Here is a 25,783-nt window from a genome sequence, read left to right as displayed (position 1 = left end):
ACTGTATATAAAGTTATATTATATATACCTGTATATTATATACAAATTTTATTATCACATTTAAGACTGACTCACAGATTGTACTAAATTAGCTTTTTTAAGTAAAAATTAATGAAAAAATAAGTTATTTTTAGTTAGACTAATATAAATCTAAAAAAACTAAACAATTGTTACCATTTATTTTGATGATTGATATTCGAGGAATTATTTGTAATGATCTGTATTTGACTTATTTTATTATAAATAACTTTAGTGTCAAAAATCACTTTTTTAATGTATCCGCAATTTGAGTGATGTTTTCAAATAATTAAAATTCTAAATATTTAATAAATATTGTTTTTAAAACTTCATCAAATCAATTTTCATCAAATTGATCAAGGGTATTTAGCTTATTAACTGTTTATAAACTAAGTATTTGATATGTACCCCTCAGTTAAGATTTTGTTTAAAATTGATTTATTGACTGTCAATACTTATAAATTAATAAAAAGCAATTAATTGACTTAAATGATATAATTTAACAGTAATGAGGTAATGGATTTTTTTTATAATATACCATTTTTATATTATGTATACATAGTTATGAATAAATTTGAGTAAAAATATTTAATTGTGGTGTATATATAAAAATATAATTTATAAACTACAATATACTGTAGTATATAACTTATATATGAACTGTATATAATTTGTCATCATTTATATATTTAATAATAAATCTAATAATTTAAATAAAAATAAAAATATACTGTATTTATAATGTATATAACGTAAAAATTGTTGTTCATTAAAAAAATATTTAAAAATTTATATATATATTATATATATAATATATGACTGTAAATTGGTATATGAATTATAAGATTACAATATGATTTTCATTATTATATAATTTAAATACAATAAACAATTATATATATATATATTGTGTATACAGTATATGCTGTATATATTAAGTTGACTGGAATTTACATAATCATTAAGTGATTAATTTTATATATGAATTATCGGGTATTTGTTTGGCAATAATCCTGAGATTTTTGTTCACTTCATTGATGGCAAGCCTGTCTTGAGCTCTCATTTGCCAACACGAGAGCATCACATTATATATACTGTCGGAACAGTTTTCGGGTTTGGATAAGAGTTTACCGCAGGTCACCTGTTGTATTACCTCATGATTGGACAACTCATACCAGGGCTGCTTCCCGAATGTCATGATCTCCCAGAGGACAACACCGAAACTCCAACAGTCGCTTTCAATTGTAAATTTACGATATATTATCGACTCGGGAGCCATCCATCTGATTGGCAAAAGTGTTTGTCTACCAACCTATTCATTGATAGTAAATATAATTTATTAATTAATTCAATAAATATATTATATATTGATAATTACGCGATAATAATCGGTAGAATAGACATCTCTGGACATTCCGAAGTCACCAATTTTGGTGACGAGTCCGGTGCCAACCAAACAGTTTCTTGTGGCTAAATCTCGATGAACAAAGTGTTGTTGTGATAGATAACCCATACCATTGGCTATTTGTACGGCAATGGTTAGTAAATCATTTTGCGTGAGAGGACCGACTGAATTGGATGATGTGTTGGACGAAACCGAAGTATCGGTGGTCTTCAATAAATGACAATCCGGGCCGTGAGTGCGCAAAAAGTTATTGAGATCTCCGTACTCCATGTACTCAAACAACATCATCAATGGATTGCCATCCAGTGATATGCCATAAAAGTTAACAATATTTGGATGAATCAAATTTGTTAACAATTCGGCCTCTCTTTCAAAGTCTTTGAGCGCCTCTTCAGAGTTGACATCTTTCAATGTCTTGACGGCAACCAGTGTTGTTGGCTCGTCGGGTGTCAAGAAGTCTACCGTTCCTAAGAACACTTGTTTTCAAAAACAAAAACAAAAAATAGACGGTTTTTGTACATTAAAATAAAGGATACTTGACTTTAATAAGATAAGTAGCTTTTAATTGATTTATAGATTGAATGGCAAACCTCTTCCAAAAGCTCCTTCGCCTAACTCTTGAATAAAACTAATTTTCTCTTTTGATATGTGTTTAATACCTATCAAAAAAAAAAATAATAAATAAATAAAATACTCGATATACTGTATAAAGTGTTTTTACAATAAAATACAATATTATATATCAAGTGATTAATTAGAAAAAGTTACCCGAATTAAGCAATTTTTCGTTTTCCTGTAAATAGTTGGGATTTTCGACTAATTTTTTGGCAATACTTAATGGTATCCTCTCTGTTGTCATTAGGTTATCGCGTCTTTTATCCTCATTGTCCGCATGAAAACATAAATTATATAAAATTGTCGGACAAAATGAATGAGTTATGCTATTTCTTCTATGGGAACCCCTATATCTCCATTTCCTTAAACCGATGCATACAATAATGCTAAACATCACGAATACCACAAACGCCACAACTATTGAGCTTATAATTACAGGAAACTATCGGAAGAATATTTTTATAAATTATTTATTAATACTTGTAATAATAATAATAATAATAATAATAATAATAATAATAATAATAATAATAGATAACAATTACTTTTATTAATGTCATATAATTTAAAAATTTAAGATTAAATTATTAATATAATATAAAATACAGTAAAAATAAGTAAAGAGCAACAACACAAATTAAAAAAATATAATAATTTAATTAAATTTTTATTTATTTATTTTATTATAGAGATTAAAAAAATATAAAAAATAACTATTTTTAATGAAATAGTTTACATTTATGTAATAAATAATTTATTTGTTACTTAGGATAATCTAAATAATAAATTGATTAAAATTAAAGATTGGAATTTTAAAAATATACTTTTTATATTTAATCAAATATTTTCTTTCGTATAAAAGCACTTTGAAATTGAAATACTAATTTGAAAGTAAATACAAGTAAATTTTTTAAATTAAATATTTTACTTTAGATAAACTTATTCAATATATAATAAGTTGTCTATATTTTTCAAAAATAAAATGTAATATTATTAAGTTATATAATTAAAAAAAAGTTTTATAGCATATTTTAATTGTTAACTATAAGTTAATTATTTATATAATCTACATTGTTTACTATACCTGTATTTACTAAATTAACATTTATTTTTATTCATCAAGCAATATTAATATTTAATAATTGATGTGTTATTATCATTAAGAGTTATATGAATCATAAAACAAATCAACTAATTGCACGATTTATATCTATGGTAAATAAAATGAGTATTAAAACTAACCATAATTTGATCCATTGGGTGCATTGACTCGGCGTCCAATTCGCTTGGAATCAATATATCAATTGCCGATGGATTAGGAGATTGAGGTATTCGTGGTGTCGGATGTAATGGACGAATGCCCGGAGCAATACCCGGCAAATTCACATCTAATATATCATTAAGTTTTAAAATTATTTTTTTATTTCATATATTTTTTTTAAATTTGCAAACCTTTATGAAACTGTGCCTCAACTGACTTATTGTATTCACCCAATGAATTGATCACAACTAAGGTATAGTAACCATCATTGACATGAGTGGCCCTTTCAATCTGTAGACAACCTATTAATATAATTATAAATTTATTATATTAACCGATGTCTAGAATTCATATAGTAATTCAATGTAAACTTGCCTTCAATTTCGTAATCATTTTTAGAAAGCGTTGCAATTTCTAGATCTTTGATCGTTTCGGACATATTGAGAGGTTGGTTATTGAAATACCAGATTTTAGTAACGGCAGGCATACCAGTGATCCGGTATCTAATACACCACCAAAACTTATTTTCAAACTCCAGTTCCACTATTCTTGGTGGTGCTAGTGTTCATATTCATCAAATAATATTGTTAATTACAATTACAAAGAAATAGTTAAATAAAAGTAAATATATATGTATATTTAAAATTATATTCAAATTTAAAACAATTCAAAATTGCTAAACTCTTAAAAATGATAAAAACTAACTAAAGTTTACATTAAGTGTATTATAATATAATTTAGATAACATAACAGAGATTTTTATTGTATTTAAAAAAGAGTTATTAAATTTTATAACTTTATTAAACTTTTAAATCAATATTATATTGTTGAAATAAATAAATAACATTTATTGAAATAAAAAAAATATATAAAATTTTGTTATTTTTATAAATTGAACCACTATTTCAATGGACAGGTGTTTGGGAATAAACTCTTTGGGGAAATAATGGGAATGACGCCCACAATAACGTAGGAAATTAAAGTGAATATATATATACAGTAAGTATATAAATATCTATCGATTATAATGTATTGTATTGTATAGTAGAGTACGTTTGCATACAATATCACATAAAGTGAATTATTGTGAATCACTTTGAGAAATGAATTAAAGTAAATGTAAAAAATACTGTATAAAAAATAGTCGTTTTGTGAGTCTATTTTAAGTTAAGATAATCAACAAATAGAGTACTTAATAAAAGAAAATAAAATATAAATCAATGGTAACATTATTTGAAAATAACAATTATATGTCTAAAAGTCGGTTAATAAAAAAATAATATAAATAAAACTAAAAGGTCAGAGAGGGTCGACATGTTTTGCAAAGGAAGTGTAAAAGATATATAATTTTTGGTTTATGTCAATACATGGATACAAATCGGATATGTTTTTATAAATATTTGTTGAAATTTAACTATTTATATATCATATAAAACTTTATAATCTGACTTAATATTTACTGTAGATATTTTGTTGTTGTTGAAAATGTAATGTTTTCATATAAAATTTAAATAAAAAATAATGTGTTTGATTTTTTTAGCAATATATCAATAATATAAATAGACTAAAAGGACAATTTTGTAATAAGTTTACAAGTTTATTGAAATGATCATGATTAAAAATGATCAAAATTGAATTAAATTGAAATATTTTTAAATATTTATGTGACATAATTTAATATATATATATATATATAGTATATAATTTATATATAACTTACAAAATGTATATAAATAAAATTACAGGAATTTGATATTAATATTTTTGTATTGACATAAATTCAATATTATAGACAATATTTGATTTCTAAAATATGTAATTATTGTTTGAATAATAACACAATATTATAAAAATCAATCATCACTTATAAGTTATATTGTAATTAATGATTTGAAAATTGTTGAACTATTCATTGACAAAACCATATGTTTATATTTATAATATCAGATTAATTGTGGATTATGTTGTTTGAAACTATTAATATATGCATTGATTAATAGATTTTTTAGATATTATAGTATAATGTAAAGTTTATAAGTTATCAATCATTATATAAAAATATTTATAATACATGTATAAATCTCTATATACTTAGTAGCATATAAAAATTATAAAAATATTATTAAATGTTTATGTATCATAAAGTTAATGAATATAAAATTATAAATCACCTGTCATGATAAGACACATAGTTTTATTTAAAAGTATAAACCAAAGATTTTATTAAACAAAAATTAAGCAAAAAAATTTAAACAATAACTTATATATTAATAATCTACTATTATTTATAAAATATTTTATTAATAAAATAAATGAAATTATATTAGTTTATATAGATTATATAAAATTTTATTATTTTAGAATTATATGAGTTGTAAAATAAATAATTAAAATAATATTATTTTTATTATTTTAATGTCAAATAAATTTTAAATGATTGTAAAGATGTTTGTATTAATTAAAAAATATTAATAGATTAGTAATTTTTACTAAATTTCATATGCTTTATAAATAACTTGACACAATATAAATGATTTATTATCATGACAAGTATTTGATGCAAATTTATGTAAAGTTTGTATATCTAACTATATAAATCTATATAAATTTGATGATCAACTTAGAAACACTTGAATTACTTTATCATGAAATCTCTACTATTTGTATGACTATAAAAATAAACAACAAAGTTTTTTATATTAACATAAAATCTATATAAAATTCAATACTAGTGTAGATCTTACATAAAAATATACTTTATATAGTTATCTATGAATAAACTTTAAAAAATTCACACCTTTTAACATTATAATTGTAAACTTTAACTTTTTACATTTTACACTTGCATTTCATTATAAAATATGAATTTATCTAACTTAATGTAGTTTACTAAACATTAATAAATTTATATGAAGTTTATTTTATGTGTGATCTACTGTACACTGAGTGTATTTACTATAAATTTAAATTTATTAAACAGTTTGTTTATAAAATCCATTGTGTGATTTGATATCATTATAATGAAATTAAAAAAAATGATTACAATTAATAAAATAAATATATTAATTAAAAAATCGTTGTCTAATGCTTTTGTTAATTAATTTTTAATTAGTAATACAATGATTAATATCACGTCATATGCAGTATCAAAACCCTACATTTATTTAAATTATAATTTGACAACAAATTAATATTTGTGTGAAATTAAAACTATATATATTGTATATAATTATATTGATTATTCGTAATTAAAAACTCCAATTAATGATTAAATTATGATAAATTTCTGATTTTTGTCATTAAACATTAATTTATATCGAAATATGTAGTAATATTGAAATCTATTGATTGCCAAACTATATAAGTTATGAATGAAGTATTTCAGTTCATTTTTTGAACAAATATATTGTATTTCATGAACAATGTATAAAATTAATGAAAAAAATATGTGAAATTTTTTTTGTTCAAAATGATCTTTTATGCGGAAAGTGATATATAATATAACAACATATCATATTAGATGAATGGCATACAAATTGAATGACAGACTCACAGAATATTCTTAGATGTGTTGAGTTCTTGCGTTTGCCGACAATATTTTCTGCAATACACACGACATACCCGTTGTCAGCTCCATGAGCTTTGTTCAGGTAAAGGGTTGTACTAATTTGGGTGACATTCCTATCGATGTTTCCATGCTTTTTGTAAAAACTATGTTTTGATAGTCTGTCAATGATTACACTTTGTGTATATTTTACAGTAATATTTGAATGAAGACCCGTTACATTCCAGGAGACCCTATATAGTTGTGTTAAAAAATCAATACAATATGAGTTATGACGTGATTTATAATCAAAATTGTCTTAATTTACTGTTAAACACATTAATCATACTTTGGTGGCGGCGATCCGTATGCAGTGCACACCAATACTGCCGATTGACTTTCATTGATCTCAATCTCATGAGGAAACACTTCCACTTCAGGCATATCTTTTCAAATAAATGTTTTTTTCAATCAATAACTTTAGTGTAATTAAAAATAAGTTTCTGTTTTAATAACTAAAATAATAAAGTATTACTGTGGCAAATATATTTCGAGACAAATTGTAATATGAAAACTTAATAGATTTTTCTGCATTCGGTTTAATAATTAAAAATTATTTTTTTATGGTATTAAATTGTAGAGATATTCATTATTATTGTTAATTTTTTAAAATATTTTATAGTATAATAATTAAAGTTTTATAATGCTACAAAATTAGTAACCTCAATTTTTAGAATTGTATAATTTATAAAATCTAAGAAAAACTATTAATCCTGATAAAATAATACAAGTATTTTTATTTTATTAGATTTCTGACAATTAAAGAATTATTTATGAAAAATTACAAAAAAATACAATTTATACTTATTTCTAAAAAACGAAAATAAATTTTAAAATGTTTTTGTTATTTATTAAAATTATATTATTCTAATAAATTTTTTAAAATGATTAAATATTATATTATGTTGCCTGCTTTTAAGAAAATAATAAAATAATTTTTTATTATTGACGAAAATACCAAACATTATTAAAAATTAAAATTGTGCTATTTTGGAAGACAAATTTAGACCTAATTTTAGATAAAATTATTTATTAAAAATTGTAAGCATTTGATAAACTTACTGATTTTTACTAAAAAATAAACATCAAATATTACTCTTTAAAATTAATATTTTTTTGTTTAAATTTATTTTTATTTTAAACATAAAAATATCAAAAAAGATTACTGTTTTAAAATGTCATTTATCAAATATTTTTGTAAATAATTCCGAAAACTTTTTAGACAAAGATATTAAACTACTATTATTTTGATAAGTGATAATCATAGAAAATATGTACATTAAAACAAAAATATAAAACATTCTAATATTCGAATTATTTTAGAAAAACTTAGTACAAAAATTCTGTCTCGAAATTTACTAGCCACAGTAATATATATACCTTATACATACATACATACATACATATATACATACACACACATATATATATATATATATATATATATGATATATAAATAATCAAATATACAAAGTAAATATTAGTTATTTTTTATGATAAAATGTTTAGTTTACTTTAGTAATTATATATTGATTTTCATTGTTTTTATTTAATTAAAATATTATGTAATTTTTATTTTTACATTATTATTCTAATTTTTTTATTATAATAAAAATAAAGTTATAAATAAAGTTTAATCATTGAATATATTGAAAAAACTAAGAAATATATATAAATTGATTAATGCTTTTATTATAATAATATATAGAATTGCCTTTCAATCTTGTATTCTCATTGCAAATGTACTAATATTTTATAACACAATATTATATATCTTTTACAGTATAGTTCATCTAATATTAGGTTATTAAATAGTCAAAGCAAAAAAAACGAATTTGATGAACACTTTTAATTTTTTTTAAGTTTCTATATTTAATAAATAATTAATTTTAAAACTTAACAATAACTATAAATACTAATAAAATGCATTTTTTAATAAATATAAATTAAATACTGAATTTTTATTTATTTATTAAAATAATTATTATAACTAATTATTTTCTTATATTATTTATATTTTTAAAAAATTTACTCAATATTTTTTCTGTCATTATTTATTTCTAAAAATAAAAATAATTGTATATTTATATAATTAATAATAAATAAAAAACTAGTTATTACTGACCACATCCGGGAATTGAAATATTACTGAGTCGTAATGTTTTATTGAGTTTATCGTCAAAACAGGTGATGCTATCGGAAAGGGGTCCTAATATGCCATTAGGTTTGGAGATCTGTCTTTGAATCCATTTTGACGAACAATTACATGTAAGCGGATTGTTCTCCAACTCTAACTCTGTTTAGAAAATAATAATTATTATTTAAAGATATATTACATAAATAATTAATTATTATTATAATTAAATTATTTCTGAATTTCAATAAATAAATGATGCTTTGAATAACTAATGAGAAAAAATAGTGTATTTATAATGAAATTTAGTAAACTTAATATAATTTAATCATCAAAAAAGTCATTCACCGATCCATCAATTGGTTGGTCAAAACCGATCTCTATTTCCTCTAAATATTTACTTTACTAATCAATACATTTTAAAGTAGTCTTCAATCGATTAATTTAATTGAGAAAAACTATTACTCGTATTAATCTAAATATAGCTAAAACTTCTTTTGTATTTGAGTTTAGGTTAAAAGTCAATTCTTTGATTACAATTAGTTAAAATTACTTTTTCATTACTATTTAATTACTAATAATTCATTATTTAACTTAAACCATGTAATCAGTGATTATATTAAATTAATAAAATAGGTGGTCATACTGTACTAGTCTCTCATTATTGACATTTTTTTGTTTGTATTTTAATTAATATTTATATAATAATATTTAATAATTATAAATATAATTTAATACTTTTAATAAATATTAGTAAATAAATAGCCATTATTTTTAAATGATTAAAATTTACAAAATTCCTATTTTAAAAATAAAATATATGCCCAGACTTTCGTTTACGGGCTTCTGGATAATTAAATGATACATTTATATTGATATAAGGAACTCATATATAAAGGTCCTAGCTACATATCCCTTATAACGAAAATATAATTAAAATTTAAAAATAATTAATTACATGCTAATTAGGGTTATTGCTATTGCTAATTATGCTAATTACAGAGTCAGTTAAGGTTTTTTTTAAATAGTATTTTATTAGTTTAGTAATACTATTATATTTGGGTTTAGGTTGAGATAGAAATATGAGTTTAGGTGACACTGCAGAACACTAATACACGGCTAATGCTTGATCTAATAGATAGCATATAATTATTTTTAATTATATTTTCGTTATAAGATATATGTAGATATGTATCAAGGACATTTATATATTTATAATATTATAATACGAGTTCATTATATCATAAGGTATTCAGATATAAATCTATATTTTAATTAACTAAAAGCCCGTAAACGGAAGTGACACCTAATATATTGTTATTTATAATATAGAGTATTATTTCAAATAAAAATATGACAAATTGTAATCTTTTACACTAAATATCATAATAATAATATAAATTTGAAATTTTTTTTAAAATAAAAATAATAATTCTAACAAATATATCAATTTAGTATAATATATAATATAATAGTAATAAATGATAACAAAAACAATATTTAAATATTAAAATTATTTATTATTTTAAACGTTTTCAAATTGAGATTATGATTTTGAAGTTTAGTGTAAAAGATTACATTTTGTTATAGTTTTATATGCTTCAATATATAATATAAAACAGTATATTTTAACATTATTATAATCCGGATTTATTTAGTAATAATGTATTTTGATGTTTAAAATTATGACATATTTATTTTTAAAATATTTATTATAACATAATTGAAAACTATTTATTTTATTTAAAAAAAAGATATTAAAATCAACTCAAATTTATTTCCAATTAAAATTTTGTTTTCAATGATAAAATGTGCTTCAATTTAATGGTTTATATTGAATTTATTCAATTCATAAAATTTTAATAATTATTAAAAAATATATATATAAATAGTTATATTAATTGATGGATACTTACGGAGAATTGTGAGTCTTTCAAATAATTTCCACGAAAGCACTTGTATTTTGTTTCTCTTGAGATACCTTTATATACAAACCGTATTATATATTTAATTAATAATTATTTCAATTGTATTTTTTATTAATTTGTTAATTACTGCTTATTTAAAGCATTACATTAAACATTTTTTTAAATACATAAGCAATTTATTTGTTGCAAATATTAAGTTATATAAATTGAAATAATGAGAATCTATTATTTAAGTAATAGATAACTTACGAGAAATTATTTGCAAAAATAAATATGTAAATCAAACCATAATTCATAATTAATTAGTCATTATTGTTGTATTGTATTAGTTATATGTTTAATAAGTTATAGTAAATAGTTTATCTAATGATGTGTTAAACTATTTTTATATCGCTTTATTGCTAAAAATATATTTGCTTTTATAATCAAATAATATAAATTTTATTATTTAATAAACAATTCATATACTGTAATATTGATATAATAGCAAACTCTTAAATAAGTTTATTTATCCGAATATTTGTTAACATTTATTACCATTTGTCTTAAAAAATTATAATTACGTTATTATTAGAGCTATTAAATATGAACAGTAAAATATTGAACAAATTATATAATATGTATGTTTTGATTGTATATTATATTTGATTTGATTGTATTCATGCATTAAAATTATTTTTATATAGTATACAGTAAAATATATATTTAAAAAATTCTCTTAAATATAAAAAATTAATAAAATTAAGGTTATAATACATTATATACTACAGTATATTTATACTTTAATTTGATTAAATAAGAAATGTGTTTGACTTATAATCTAACGGCAAGAATAATAAATGGTATAAAAGGCAGTATTAAAGGATCAAAACATGTAATAAAATGCGATTATATTATGGATTGAATATCATTACAGCCATGTATTCAGCACTTGTTTCACGTCTCAGTAATCTATGTTCTGGTCGTTCGTCAAAACTATTAAAAAATTTTGTGTTGTTTTGTCCGATAAGGCATTACTTAATTTGTACTGTCATTACACACACACACACACACACACACACACACACACACACACACACACACACACACACACACACACACACACACACACACACACAMACACACAAACAAACAAACAAACAAACACATACAACATTCAATGACTATTGTTATCTAAAATTCACATTAAATAATAGGTTTATATGACAAATACATTGTTGGGCTAATTATGATCACTAAAACCAAATACGTATTAAATATTATATTAAGGTATCGTCCGGACCGATGCATTTCATTTGCATTTTTTAATAATATAAATAAAATAAATAATTCATAAATAAATAGATAAAATATACAATATATACTGCATATATAAATTATTAGCTGCTAGTTATATCTAGAGATGAGCAAATAGAAATTTCTATAAAATTTCACTGAGAAAATTTCTAGTAAATTTCTCATGAATAAATTTCTATAAACTTTAATTTATTATTAAAGTATACTTTGGGATCTCCATATCTATAGCTATTGTAATACTATATTAATGAAACAATGCATATATACTATAGAAATGGGATCCCTATATATATATAAAAAATAGTTCTAATTATAGTTATGTAAAATTTTATTAATCTTTTAATTATATTTTTAGTTTAATATAATTAAAAAGATTAATTTTTACTTTAATTATTAATTAAAATACAAATTATAATAATATTTAATTATTACTCGTAATCATAATGTATTATTACAAAGATAACTAATATGAGTCAACAAAATTAATATTGAGATTTCAGACAGAAATTTCTCTATTATTTTAGAAATTTTTCTTTTTTTGCTAAACACTAGTTATATCTTAATTTAAACAAGAGATTAATACATAAGTAAAGATATGCAGACAAAAATGATAATAATTACTGTAGACATAAAAACATTAAAAAAGTAAATATTAAAAATTATTTATTAGTTTTGCAATCTTAGACCACAAGGACAGTCATATACAGTTGAATGTCATAATTAAGTGTCAAATATATTATAAATGTCATCAAATGACTTACACTTCTTTGAGTTTCGTATTATTCTTGAAAGTGTTGGGCAAAACATAACGGAGACCACAGTTCTCTATTGTCCTAAAAATAAAATATCAAATGTTATATTTGTTATTATATTATATTATATATATATATATATATTATACAGATTTAAATGCATTTCATAGGAAATTAAATCTATGTTTTGATAACAATATTCTTTCATAATAAGTATATAAAATAATAATAATTTCTATTATAATAATTATTATAATAATTATTTACAGAATTTAATTTCTGTTAGCAAATATATTCTGTGAGATTTATTCACAGTTTAATTAAAATATTCTCAAATGAAAAAACTTTTAATTACAGTAATAAAATAAACACAAACTTTTGATGAGAGTTTTAATGTATTATCAATTAAATTTTTGTTATATCAATATTTTCTAAAAACTAGTGATTCGTTATCAATTTTTTTCTATTTTTAGTAAAGTCTATATTAATAAATAAATAAAATTTTATATAAATATTATATGGTGTCAATAAAGTAATGACACGACAATAAAATAAGTGAAATTGATGTCTAAGAGAAAGTCCTTTATTTTGCTCTAAAAAATGGTTAGCAAATGGTTTGCACGAAAACAATTTGGGTGTTTGTTGTCATCACTATTATTATTAACAAAACACACTGTTGTTTGATATCACATCAGTTGACAAACAACTCATTCACACACAAAAAATATATATTATAATAACACATATATATTATATCTATACTATAGTGAAATATACTCAATAAAAATCCATTGAAAAATATCTAAACATAGACTAGAGATTGTATGTTATTATTTTTTGCTAAATATATTTTTATGAAATTCTGTAACAAACAAACATAAAAAATAAATATTAAACAAATAACTTAAATAAAAATACTAAAAATAAAACATTAGTTATATCAAATGCCAATAAACTTAATGATCTAGTTTTTTACACTAATAATAGTTAATAAAAATAATAAATAAAATTTAAAGTATTATCTAAAAATAAAATATGTTTAAAAAAGAATTCAGCTAAAATTAATATAAATATTTTTTATGGAAAATATAATAAATTATAAAATATCTGAAAATATAGTATTTTTTTTTATTAAATATCAATTATCAGTAAAATATTTGTTAAAAAACTTACAATTTTTCGACATTCAAATAGTATTTCATTTGAGAATTACTGAGTGTTGTCAGTCGCGGCTGATCCTCGACTATGCTGTCAATTGTATTGAAAATAAAAATGTTATGTTAAAAGTCATTAATTATTATATATTAATTAAATAAGAAAAATGTCATAAAAATGTATTATCAGAAAAATGATTGCCAAACCGTTAAAATGTTAATAAAAATAATATTACTAATTGTTTGTAAAAGATAATCATCTAAAGTTAAAATAATTTTTAAATTTTAAATACATTAATTTTTGCCATATTAATGAAACTAATATTTTTTGATAATTGATTTAACCATAGCTACTATTTTTATTTACAGTATTACTTGGGATTAGCAAACAATTTTCTTCAATGACTGAGTCAATTGTATTAATAGTATAACACAAAAACAGCAAACATTGGATTACTGAATGATTTCAAAAGTGAGAGTCAAATACATTGCTTTCATTTATTATTTGTTAGTCTTTTTAATTCATTAATTTAACAGTAATTTTGACATCAAAGAAGTGAAGCCACTAAACGAGTGGTTTGATTGCGAAAACTGCTGATGACATCCATACTATCAAACAATCAATGACTTATTTGGTTGCAATCCTATAGTATACAGTACTATACAATATACAATAAACTATATATATATATATACCCATCCTATACCCAGATATTTAGTTTTGCTTATAAATGGCTTTTTTCAGTTACTTGTACTGTATTTATCAAATAAAACTACTGAATAGCGTTTTATTACACTATCAATTGTGTTGTATTATACAGTATAAGTGAAATCAATAGAGTATGTGATAAGAGAGACAATTTATGAGCTTTTTGTACTGTATTTGTATGTACGGTATATATCATTAATTTTATATAAACTTTATGTTAATTTAAAATCACATGTAAAACAATAGTTGTATCAAATATTTTGATGAAACTAACAACAAATTAGTTCATTACTATTTTCGCTATTAGATTCAACACTCGTAATGATTTTAGTGTTAAATTAATTACCCATCATACTTTATTAATTTAATAATGATTATAATTAATGTATATTTTGCTTAGATATACAATAAACACAACACAATATAAAAATATTCTATAATTTTTTTTAATATCTATGAAAATTAAATTTTTCGACAACCAAAACAAAATTTATTTTTTCAAATCTTACTTTTGGATAACAATTTTTTCAATAAACTTAATATTTAATATAAAACACTAAGTATAATATATATAATTTATATAGGAAATAATTTCAAGGTATTTATAAGTAATTGAAAGGTGGGGTCAATATATACAGTATATATCAAGGAATCAATTGAAATGACCATAAATTGAATGCATTGCTTGATCGGAGATCATAGCCAAACCCCACCCAAAATATACTATTTTTTTATGAGATATTATTTCCATAATTATCACATCAAATGTATATAACAATAAAACATTTACTATCGACACAATTAATTTCTAGGAAAATGAGTTTTAATGAATAAGATTTAACTTTAAATAAAGTCCATTTCCCACTTATACTGTATCAATGTTTAATAGTTTTGATGGACATCTCATATGATTGTCACGAATTCAATATAAAAATTTCTATTAGACTTTTAGTGTTATTTATAATACATTAAATTCTACATTAGTTTGTCTTACTTATTATAACTATTTCAAAAGTAACAAACTCAGCATTAATTTTATTTTTATATTTGTAAAACAATGTAACCTATTGTTAAATATTTCTATAATTTAAATATTGTTCAATTATTTATAAAAATAGTAAATATAACTTATTGTCAAAAATAACTATTAATATAAATATAAATAATTTGGGAATATATTTGTATTTAGTATTTCATATTGATTCATAATTAACACATTTTATTATAAAGTTTGAAAAATACATATAATCTATAAACAAATATAACGACTAAACGTTATAATGGTGTTTATGTCTTAGTTTTTGACTTTTTATTGAAATATAAAATTAAAAGAGAAAATGAATATTACATTAATTTTTCTGGAAAATTGAAGGGAATTTATTAGTCAACTTTTTTTTCATTTGGGATGTTTTCCGAACTCAACATAAAATCACTTTCAAAATGTTTTTATCTGGTTATAACTTATAAACGGATTTGAATAAAATATTTTTGTTTTATTCCAATCCGTTTATAAGTTATAACAAAAAAAAAAATATTTTCACAATATTTTGAAAAAGATTTTGTGTGATATACTGTATATTTAATATCTTAAGTTTTATTATTTTAAAAGCATATTTTATGTTAATTGATTATTAAACTATTATTTTTATGTTTAAATATACAATTTTTTTAAAATTGTTTTGTTATATATATATATTTACTTTAAATACTGTTATATTCATAGCCTGGATGAAAGCAATGTAAAGATACTTTTTTAGACAAAATTTTATTAAAGAAAATATCACAAAAAATCATAAAATTTTAGTTGCTTAAATATTAGTATTTAAAAAAGCTGCAAAAAATTTACAAATTAATACATTTTATTAAACAATCAAAATTCAAGAATCAAATATCACTGATAGATAGTCTATTAGTCATATGATATTTGCATTAAAACTTTACTTTGTATAGTCAAAAATTAATGAGATTATCTTATTTGTGTGCTGTCTCATTTTTTAAGATTAGGCGTTGTTCACATATTACGTTCGCACTTGATGGGAGGGGGGGTTAGCCAAAGCGAACTTTTGCGAACGAGATGGAGGGGAGGGGTAGAGACTTTAAGAAACGTTCGCATTTAGATAATATCTTATTTCTTGTGATGGGGGGGGGTAGCGGTTAGGGATAAGCGAACGTAATTTTTTTAAATGACTACACGCGAACAATTGCGAACATAGGGGAGGGAGGGGGTCTAGATTTCTTAAAAAGTGCGAACGTAATATGTGAACCATGCCTAATATAAAATTTTATTAACTGAAATAAATTCCCAATAAATTTCTCATATATTCCTTGAAGGTAACCTTTTGATTTTAGGCCAGAAAGGGGGGGTAGACCCAAAAAATAGTCATCTCAGAGAGTAAGATGGGTTATCTCCATTTATCAAACAGAATATTTATATCAATGATAATATATTAACTTAATATTATAATTATCAGTAAATCAAATTAATATTAATTTTTAGTATTTGTTAGTCTTTTATAATTTATAAAAATCTATTTTAAACTATTGGTAATAAGCAATAAAGTTAATTAAATTTAGTAATACTTTAATAAATGGCCCCCAAATTCATTTCTATTTATTTATATATAGTATATTATTAACTATGAAATGTGACGTATAATATCATATCATAAATATGATAAACTATATTTGATTTGATTTTCTCCAATGTATTTATATATTTGTTAAACATTACACAATATATGCATTTATAGTAAATTTAATTATGCATTTAATATATTCAAAACAAACATTCAATTTATATTAAAAATTAAATTTTCAAATAATATTATTATAGTATAATAACACAAATAAAACTACATAAATATAAATTGTGTCATATATTATAATAAAATTCCTTTAATATTTTTTTAATAAAAGAATTTTAACAAAAATACATACATATATTTATACTGTATATATAAATATATTTGTTTATATATAGTATTATTTAAGTCTAAAAAATATATATTTTATATTATAAGTATATAATGTAATAAAATGTGATTTTATTAATTTCTAACATCTATAGTATTACTTAATCTAAATAAGAAGATGTTTGAAAATTTGATTTTAATATATTAAAAAAGTAGTAAAAAAACTTTAGATACAAATGTGTTAAAAGAAATGCCAAGAATTTACATTTAATTGATTCTTATGTATCCATAGAATCACATACTTTGTTGTATTTATATTCAAGAATTCAAATAAAATAGCAATTTATAAAATAATTAACAATACATGTTAAGCAACAAAAATAGTAAAAATAACAAATAAAAAATACAAAACATAACAACTAGACTAATAAAAATTTATTAAAACATAAATACCAATAAAAAATTATGTAATTTTATTTTATTAATAGTTTAGTATTATATTAATATTTGATATAAATGTTTTTATAAACATATTTTTAATGTTAAAATTATAAACGATAATTATATTTATAATTAAATAAATCATTAATAAAAATAGCAATAAAATATTACAAAAAAATAATTATAATGAATTTATTGAAAGTTTATGATATACTGTGTTTATACTCAAAATTAATGTCAAATATTGATGTTTTTGAAGAAAACTCTCAATTTGTTGTAAATCTAAATATAACTTATTTTTAATGATGACTTATGTAGTAATATATAGTAGTATGACTATATCAATAGTAATAACATATGTCTAAACGGACTATAACTTATATTATGTGTATTTGAATATTGTTGTAACTTTAATTTAGTTTTAAAAATTTTAGTTAATTTTGCTATTAGTAAAATATAATGTTAGACAAATAAAAAAAATATGTGCTAAAAATATTATTTTTATGATGAAAATCCATAAATAATACTATTCATAAAAACAATTTTAAATTCATAAATTTATGAAATACTTTGCCAATAGTTATATATACTAATATATTTTTATTTAAATAACTGTATATTAGATGTAAAATTAATTAAATTGTAAAGTTTATCACAAAAAGTTGTCTCAACAAAACATATTATTATTAAAAACCTTAATATTTATATAATATAAATTAAACCTTAAAAGTGTTATTTTGAAGTTCACAACACAATAGAGAAAACATTTTTAGGTTTCAACAAAACTTACTTTTCATTTTTCTTTCAAATTTATTATATAAATTATAAATAATGTATAAAAACAAAAATTATAAAATTTTTATGTTTTCCAAATAACATTCAAAATATTTTCAAATTTTTGCTCAAAAATCACGTATATATATATTAGTATATACAGTATATACAGGCATACACAATATTTACAAAAGTTTAATTAAACTAAAACTTTATATATGATAAATGACTACTTATATTATATGTAACTTATATTATATGTAACTTATATTATATGTAACTTCAATATAATAAAAAATTAATTTAATTCTTTCAAAGAAATGATTTATAATCAGTAATAACATATCACACGACTATAGGAGTGGTCCTAAAATTGTTTAAATTAATTTACAATTTTTTTGTTTGTATACATCTTTACAATGCATTTACAATTCATAAGTTTTTGTATTTATATGATAATAATATATAAAATCAAATTAATGATATTTAACCTAAAAAATTAAAAATAAAATTTGCAGAAAAATAAATTTAAAATTAAATTAAATGATTATCAAATTTTAGTTATATCTGATATCGTAAATCTCTATGGAATATACACTAAAAAATATTCATCAAAATATTTGTTTTTAGACTAAAATTATATATTTTTGTTTACTCGCAGACAATTCATTCATAAATATATAAAAGTAGTAAAGTGTAAAAAAATTGTGTTTATAATGATTTTTTAAAAAACAAATTTATTTAAATATAACTTATCGGATAACAACAAAAATAACTACATTAAAACTTTTTATATTATGATTTTTAAAAATCTCTTAGCAAATTAGTTTTACTGTTATAACAGTTTTATTAATTATTTAAATTTAAACTAATTTTAATTATATACTATTAAATAATTACAAACAATGTGATACACATTATTATTAAGTAAGTTATGTTGCTAAACTTTGTGGTCTATAAAAAAAATTAGCAATAAAGTATGTAAATTAACTAAACTATAGCATTAATATTTGTAATAAACATGTATAAAACTATTCAGTTATTTAACTAATTAAGTACAATATGTGACGCTATTGTTTATTAATGAATTGACAAACATATACATTGTATTGTAATACCGGTATATTATTTGTAGTCAATTTATTAAAATATCAATTTTATTGTTTTGACAAAATAATTAAAAAATACTTTAATTAATTAAAAAATCCGTGCTATATTAATTAATATTATGATTTTGTTTTAAAACATAAAACTTATATTCTTTATATTTTAAGTAATCTTTAGTAAAAATTTATTAAATTATATAACTTAATTTGATAAAAATTTATATTAGTAAATAAATATAGAAATTTTAAAAATTTATGAAAAATGTTACATTTAAAACAAAATTATTACTTTTTTATAACTTAGAAATCGTGTATATAATATATTTTGTACAAAAACTTACATTATTTATTGTATTTAAAGTACAGTATTAAAAATATGATTTATAATATAAACAAAACTACTTTATACTATTGCATTTAAACTTATCTTTAATTAAAAAAAATAAAGGAGTTTTTCAATTTTATAGACAAAAATTCTCATCTGATAATAAAATAATTGTATTTACTTAACTTTTTAACACATAATTTGAGATTAAATCAATATAATGCTGTATTAATTTGAAAAACACATTCAATAATGGTTTAACTAAATTCATTGAATGTATTTTAAGATGTACTCATCTAATAATTTAAGCAAATTAAAAATTCACACAATAAAAGTTAAATATTTATATTAAAAATAAAAATTATCTGTATTTTATATTACTTTATTTTTTAGCCATTTTATAAATATAATTTATAAATTAACTACTGTTTGTTTAAAGTTTAGTTTTAATATAAAAAAACGTTTGTTATTAAATTAAATATTTAATATAATATGTATAATAAAACAAATGTTAACTCCAATTATAAAAACTAAATACTTAAATATAAAATATTCTGTAATATTAAATGTAACTATGATTAAAATAGTGGTCTATTTTAATTAAAAGTATAAAATAATAATAATAATTAATAAATAAAGTAATTTTTAAATGTTAATTTTAGAATATTATTTTATTTAAATAGTAAAATAGCATTTTTAAAGGTTCGATGTAAATATTTTGTATACTTAAATGGATAAAACTTTTTTTACATTTCAGTGACTGTGTATAAAAAATTATTATTATAAAACTTGTAAAACTAAATAAATAATGTATTTTTTGGGTTTACAATATAAAAATTAATTTTTTAAAACATAATAAACTAATGGATCTTTTCTATTCTCATCGTTTTAAACAACAAATAATCTATTTTTATCAACTCTTTTATATTTATATTTAGCTCAGTAAACATATTTTGAAACTTTTTTTTTCTCAATTTATTTGAATTGATTACAAGAAATTGATTATTATTATTATTATATTATAAACTTAGTGGATTTATTATAGGAAATATTATGTTACGTAACATTGATTACTGTTTTTTTGTTGTCAATATTTTTGTACAATAAAACAATTTTTTAACATAAATGTTTAAAATAGTAACTTCTGAGAAATAATTTATGCATTAAATTTATTATTTTTATGAATGCATTGGCAAGGTCAACCTATTTAATATTATATTATAAATATTACTACATTTTTTCATAATTTACTTTATTATATCAATATATATAAAATATACAATATTGTTGTTATTGGAAAATTGAATAACTATTAAATGAATTAATATCATAGTTTGTTTGGTAATTTTATTTTTGCTGAGATTGTTAAGGAAATAAAATAAATATATAAAAATCAATATATCTAAAAAACTTGGTTAAAAATGGAAAGTCAGTTAATACAATAATACTAGTAATGTATTTATAAATATTTTGATCTATAAAAACATAAATAAAATAATTTCATAATATTGTTTCTATTTTTTTATTAATTAAATATTATTAATACATAAGTATGTTATTATTAATAAGCAAATTAAATTAATGCATTGTTACTTTAGTATAAAATATCGATAAGATATTAATAACATGCAATTATTGTTACTGTAGAAAATATATCAATATTATAATATAAATTATATGATGTAATGTTACTATTTTTTTTGACTACTTATATCATATAATAGACTTATCCACAGTATATACAGTTTATAACATTGTATGACATATACAGGTACTGTGTATGACATACTACTTACTACTAATAATATAGAGTGAATGTCGGCTCAAACTTTGATTTAATTGAATTGACATTAAAAGTAAACAGACTTTCATTTATTAGTCATCACTAACTTTATGGTGAAAATCTTGTTAAACACTGTCGAAGAGATTTTACTAAAAGATTCATCAAAATATATGATACAATCTATTGATTAAAAATATAAGGAAAATATTATTTATGTAAATATAATACTATTCAGAGTTAAAATTGAATTTTTATAGTAACGAAATATTATTGGAAATATTGTTAATATTTTGCTTATTCTAATTCTATTATAAATTCAAATGGATTTTCAAATTCAGTATAATATTAATATATTATAAAATTATAATATAATATAATAGTATTACATTATACGTATAAAACATTGTATACAGAAACTGTATTTTTGCCTAATTGTCTAAAACTGAGAGCTTAAGGTCTCAAATCTACTGTTGACATAAAAATAAATAAATATAAAGTTTGTTATTTGAGGGATGAATGTTGAAAATTAAATTTCAAATATAATTTATTTTATGTAATAAATAAATATTTTTTCCGTAAATACTGTACACTATATGAACATTAAAATTTTATTCACTTTTTTATCTTTTTTCTAATTAAATCATTCAATGACTAGATGTGAAAAAGTAAGACAAACATCTGAAAATTAGGTCAATATTTTTTAATCCTTATCATTCATAATATAAATATATGGTATAATAAATTATTAGTAATTTTAACTTTTAGTTATAAATTACTATAAAACAAATAATAAGTTGAAATCGAGTCTTTTATTTGTTATTTTCAGCAAACAGGTAGTTATTATTGTCTTGGTTTTAGAAATAATATCAAATAATCAGCACTTTATTGAATTGCAATATATTTATACTGTACTGTATATACTGTAATAGTAATACCATTATTTTTGCACAAAATTGCATTAATAACAATAACAATAAATTTTATATTGTGTAATAAAATTGTACTTGCTAAAAAGGATTACTTGTTATGTTATGTAATGTTACTCAAGTTATTTATAACTGTTTCAGTAAAAAGACATATAAATAAATTTGTAATAAATAATAATGAATATCATTTAGCATAGCATAGCATAATTAATAGACTATTAATTTATTATAGTTATCATAAGCGGTACTAATTGTTTGGCAATAATTTTCACTTTTTAATGATCTAATTTTTATGACGCCTCGTATCAAAAATGCCAGGGCTTGGGAATTGTAATGACTGGGCAAATGGTATTTGCATAATGCCTTTAAAGTGCGGGCACCGGTATGTGTAGTGCAATAAATAGGACTTACATTTCGGTGATAAGCATCCGATCGTGTTTGTGGTACATAACGGGAAATGTGTCCAATTGATCGGCACGTCTACAGTCAAGAGTGTCCCGTTTGCTACACCAGCAAACTTTGCACACATTGTTGCTATCATTCACTGCTAATGTCTTATCAGTGCTTAAAGTCAATTGATTTGGAGATAATGTTGTTGTAGTTGTGGTGATAATAGTCGTGGCGTTTGTTTTGGTAATGGCGTTCATTGATGTCTTCGTAGACACAGATGTCATATTAAAATAGCTGTCACTGTAATTACTAATAGTATCAATAATAGTATTTATTGGACTAGTAGTTGTTGTAGTAGTAGTAGTAGTAGTGCTGATGACGGTATCAGTGCTTATATTATTTTTGTAATTATAGTCATAAAACTGAAACCTTAATAAGTTTTTTGTGAAATCTGTGTCCGAGTGTCTTGTTTTGCACATAACATAGTGCTGACAATGAGATGATAATAAAATCAGTATAAATGACACTAAAAGCCAACAATGATTGCAATGACATAATATTTTGTAGAAAAATAGAGCTCTTGTACCTAAACGTACAGTCATTTTGCACAATAAAAATCATTACTTTGTCACCAAAATGTATGAAAAAAATTATAACATTATTATTAACATTAATAACACTTATTTTTCTATCATTTTATTATTTATTATATACATTTTGTTAACACAGATAAAAGTAATATTTATTTTAAAAAATATATTTTTAATGGAATTTTCTTGTGTTAGAAAAATTTATTTGCCGTAAAAATTGTTTGAATTGTTATCTTTTTATTGAGTTGTTTTGGTGTAAAAACTTGTGGTTCACTTCATTAAACAATTGATTGACTTTCTTGGATAATGACTATAAATTTAATATACATATAAACAACAAAAATAAAATAATTAATAAATTTTTAATTATGCTCAATTAGCACACTAGTATTTAATGGAAATTTTTTTTATTTATTTTTAAAATAAACAAACATGTAGTCTACATTTTCAAAATACATAAAATGTACACAAAGTTTTATAGTTTTATCAAACTTTTTATTTAATAATAAAATAATTGACAGTTAATATGTATTGATAAAAAAAGTATCATATTTTAATAATATCATATAAAGAGCTCTCTCTCTCCTCTTTTAATAGCAGATTAAACACTATTGAAAAACTAATGAAAACTATAGGAACGGTAGTGTCAGTGGTTGTAGTTGTCAGAGGAGTGAGAGTATGTCAACTGAAAATAGGAGATGAGTTGAGCACAAGTATGTGAAATACAGACTTCACGAGTAGTCAAACAAATCGATCTCTTATTGCATTACATTTGATGGCAACTGCTCTGAGATTGCGTCGACTTTTATATGAGATATCAATATCTACTGTATATTACTGTATATTTTACGGAATATTTATCCATATATTTTATATTTTTATTTCGTATTAAACTTTATATATGTTTTTCAAGACTTTATAATTGTTTTATCATATTTTTATAAGATTTGCTTTATTGATAAATAAATAGTTTTGAACAACTGATTGATTCAAGATATTGACAAATGTTTTATTGTGTAATTGATATCAATTTGTCAAAAATATACCTTTCATTGGAACAGCATTTAAAAAAATACCCTTGGTAGTATCAATCAAATATTAATTAATACTTTTTATAAAAGTGGTTAACTAAATGTTTATATATATATATATAGTTAACACAATATTATAGAGTATTTATTATTAATGCAGTAGTGAAACCAAATTTATTTAAAAAGTTTCATTAGTATTGACTGTCAATAATAACTGCATAAAAACCCAAATAAATGCAAGTTTTTTTGTATAAAATTAAACGTGTTTTGTATAAATTAGAGACTAAAAGGCATTAAATGAGTGTTTAGGAGGTCTAATATTTGCTAAATCACTTCAATCACTTCATCAATAGTATATTATTGGCTCTTTTCACTAATTAATTCAATTATTTAGTATTTTTAATCAACATTTTTATTCTTAATAAGTATTTTATGCAATAACACCAAATGTTTAGTGTGTTTGGGTATAAAAGTTGCGATTGAATAATAAATATAGGTATCAATATTACATATACTGTAGAGTATATATTTATTTATGTAAATAATTTATATTAATACTGTATATCACATTTTGAAGATGCAATACTAAGATTTGAAAAAATAATCCTAAAATGAATTGAGACATACAT

The 25,783-nt window shown here is 20.6% G+C and overlaps 1 protein-coding gene across 1 annotated transcript; it reads right to left on the bottom strand.

The window, feature by feature from the left end:
- Nucleotides 1-964: 964 nt before the first annotated feature.
- LOC128958718 (BDNF/NT-3 growth factors receptor-like) lies at nucleotides 965-24,123 on the bottom strand. The gene is made up of 14 exons (XM_054304629.1): nucleotides 23,555-24,123; nucleotides 14,187-14,261; nucleotides 13,023-13,094; nucleotides 10,954-11,018; nucleotides 9,029-9,199; nucleotides 7,193-7,289; nucleotides 6,853-7,097; nucleotides 3,675-3,857; nucleotides 3,491-3,601; nucleotides 3,281-3,426; nucleotides 2,192-2,480; nucleotides 2,014-2,082; nucleotides 1,397-1,899; nucleotides 965-1,330 (listed from the first exon to the last, which is right to left on the bottom strand). The coding sequence occupies exons 1-14, from the start codon at nucleotides 24,010-24,012 to the stop codon at nucleotides 980-982; spliced, it is 2,835 nt and encodes a 944-aa protein (XP_054160604.1). The 5' UTR covers nucleotides 24,013-24,123; the 3' UTR covers nucleotides 965-979.
- Nucleotides 24,124-25,783: the final 1,660 nt, after the last annotated feature.

Source organism: Oppia nitens, unplaced genomic scaffold (assembly GCF_028296485.1).
Source record: "Oppia nitens isolate AA-2021 unplaced genomic scaffold, nextdenovo-longstitch-racon4-pilon3 scaffold3_pilon_pilon_pilon, whole genome shotgun sequence".
Lineage (NCBI taxonomy): Eukaryota > Metazoa > Arthropoda > Arachnida > Sarcoptiformes > Oppiidae > Oppia > Oppia nitens.
This window is presented reverse-complemented; position numbering and strand designations above follow the sequence as displayed.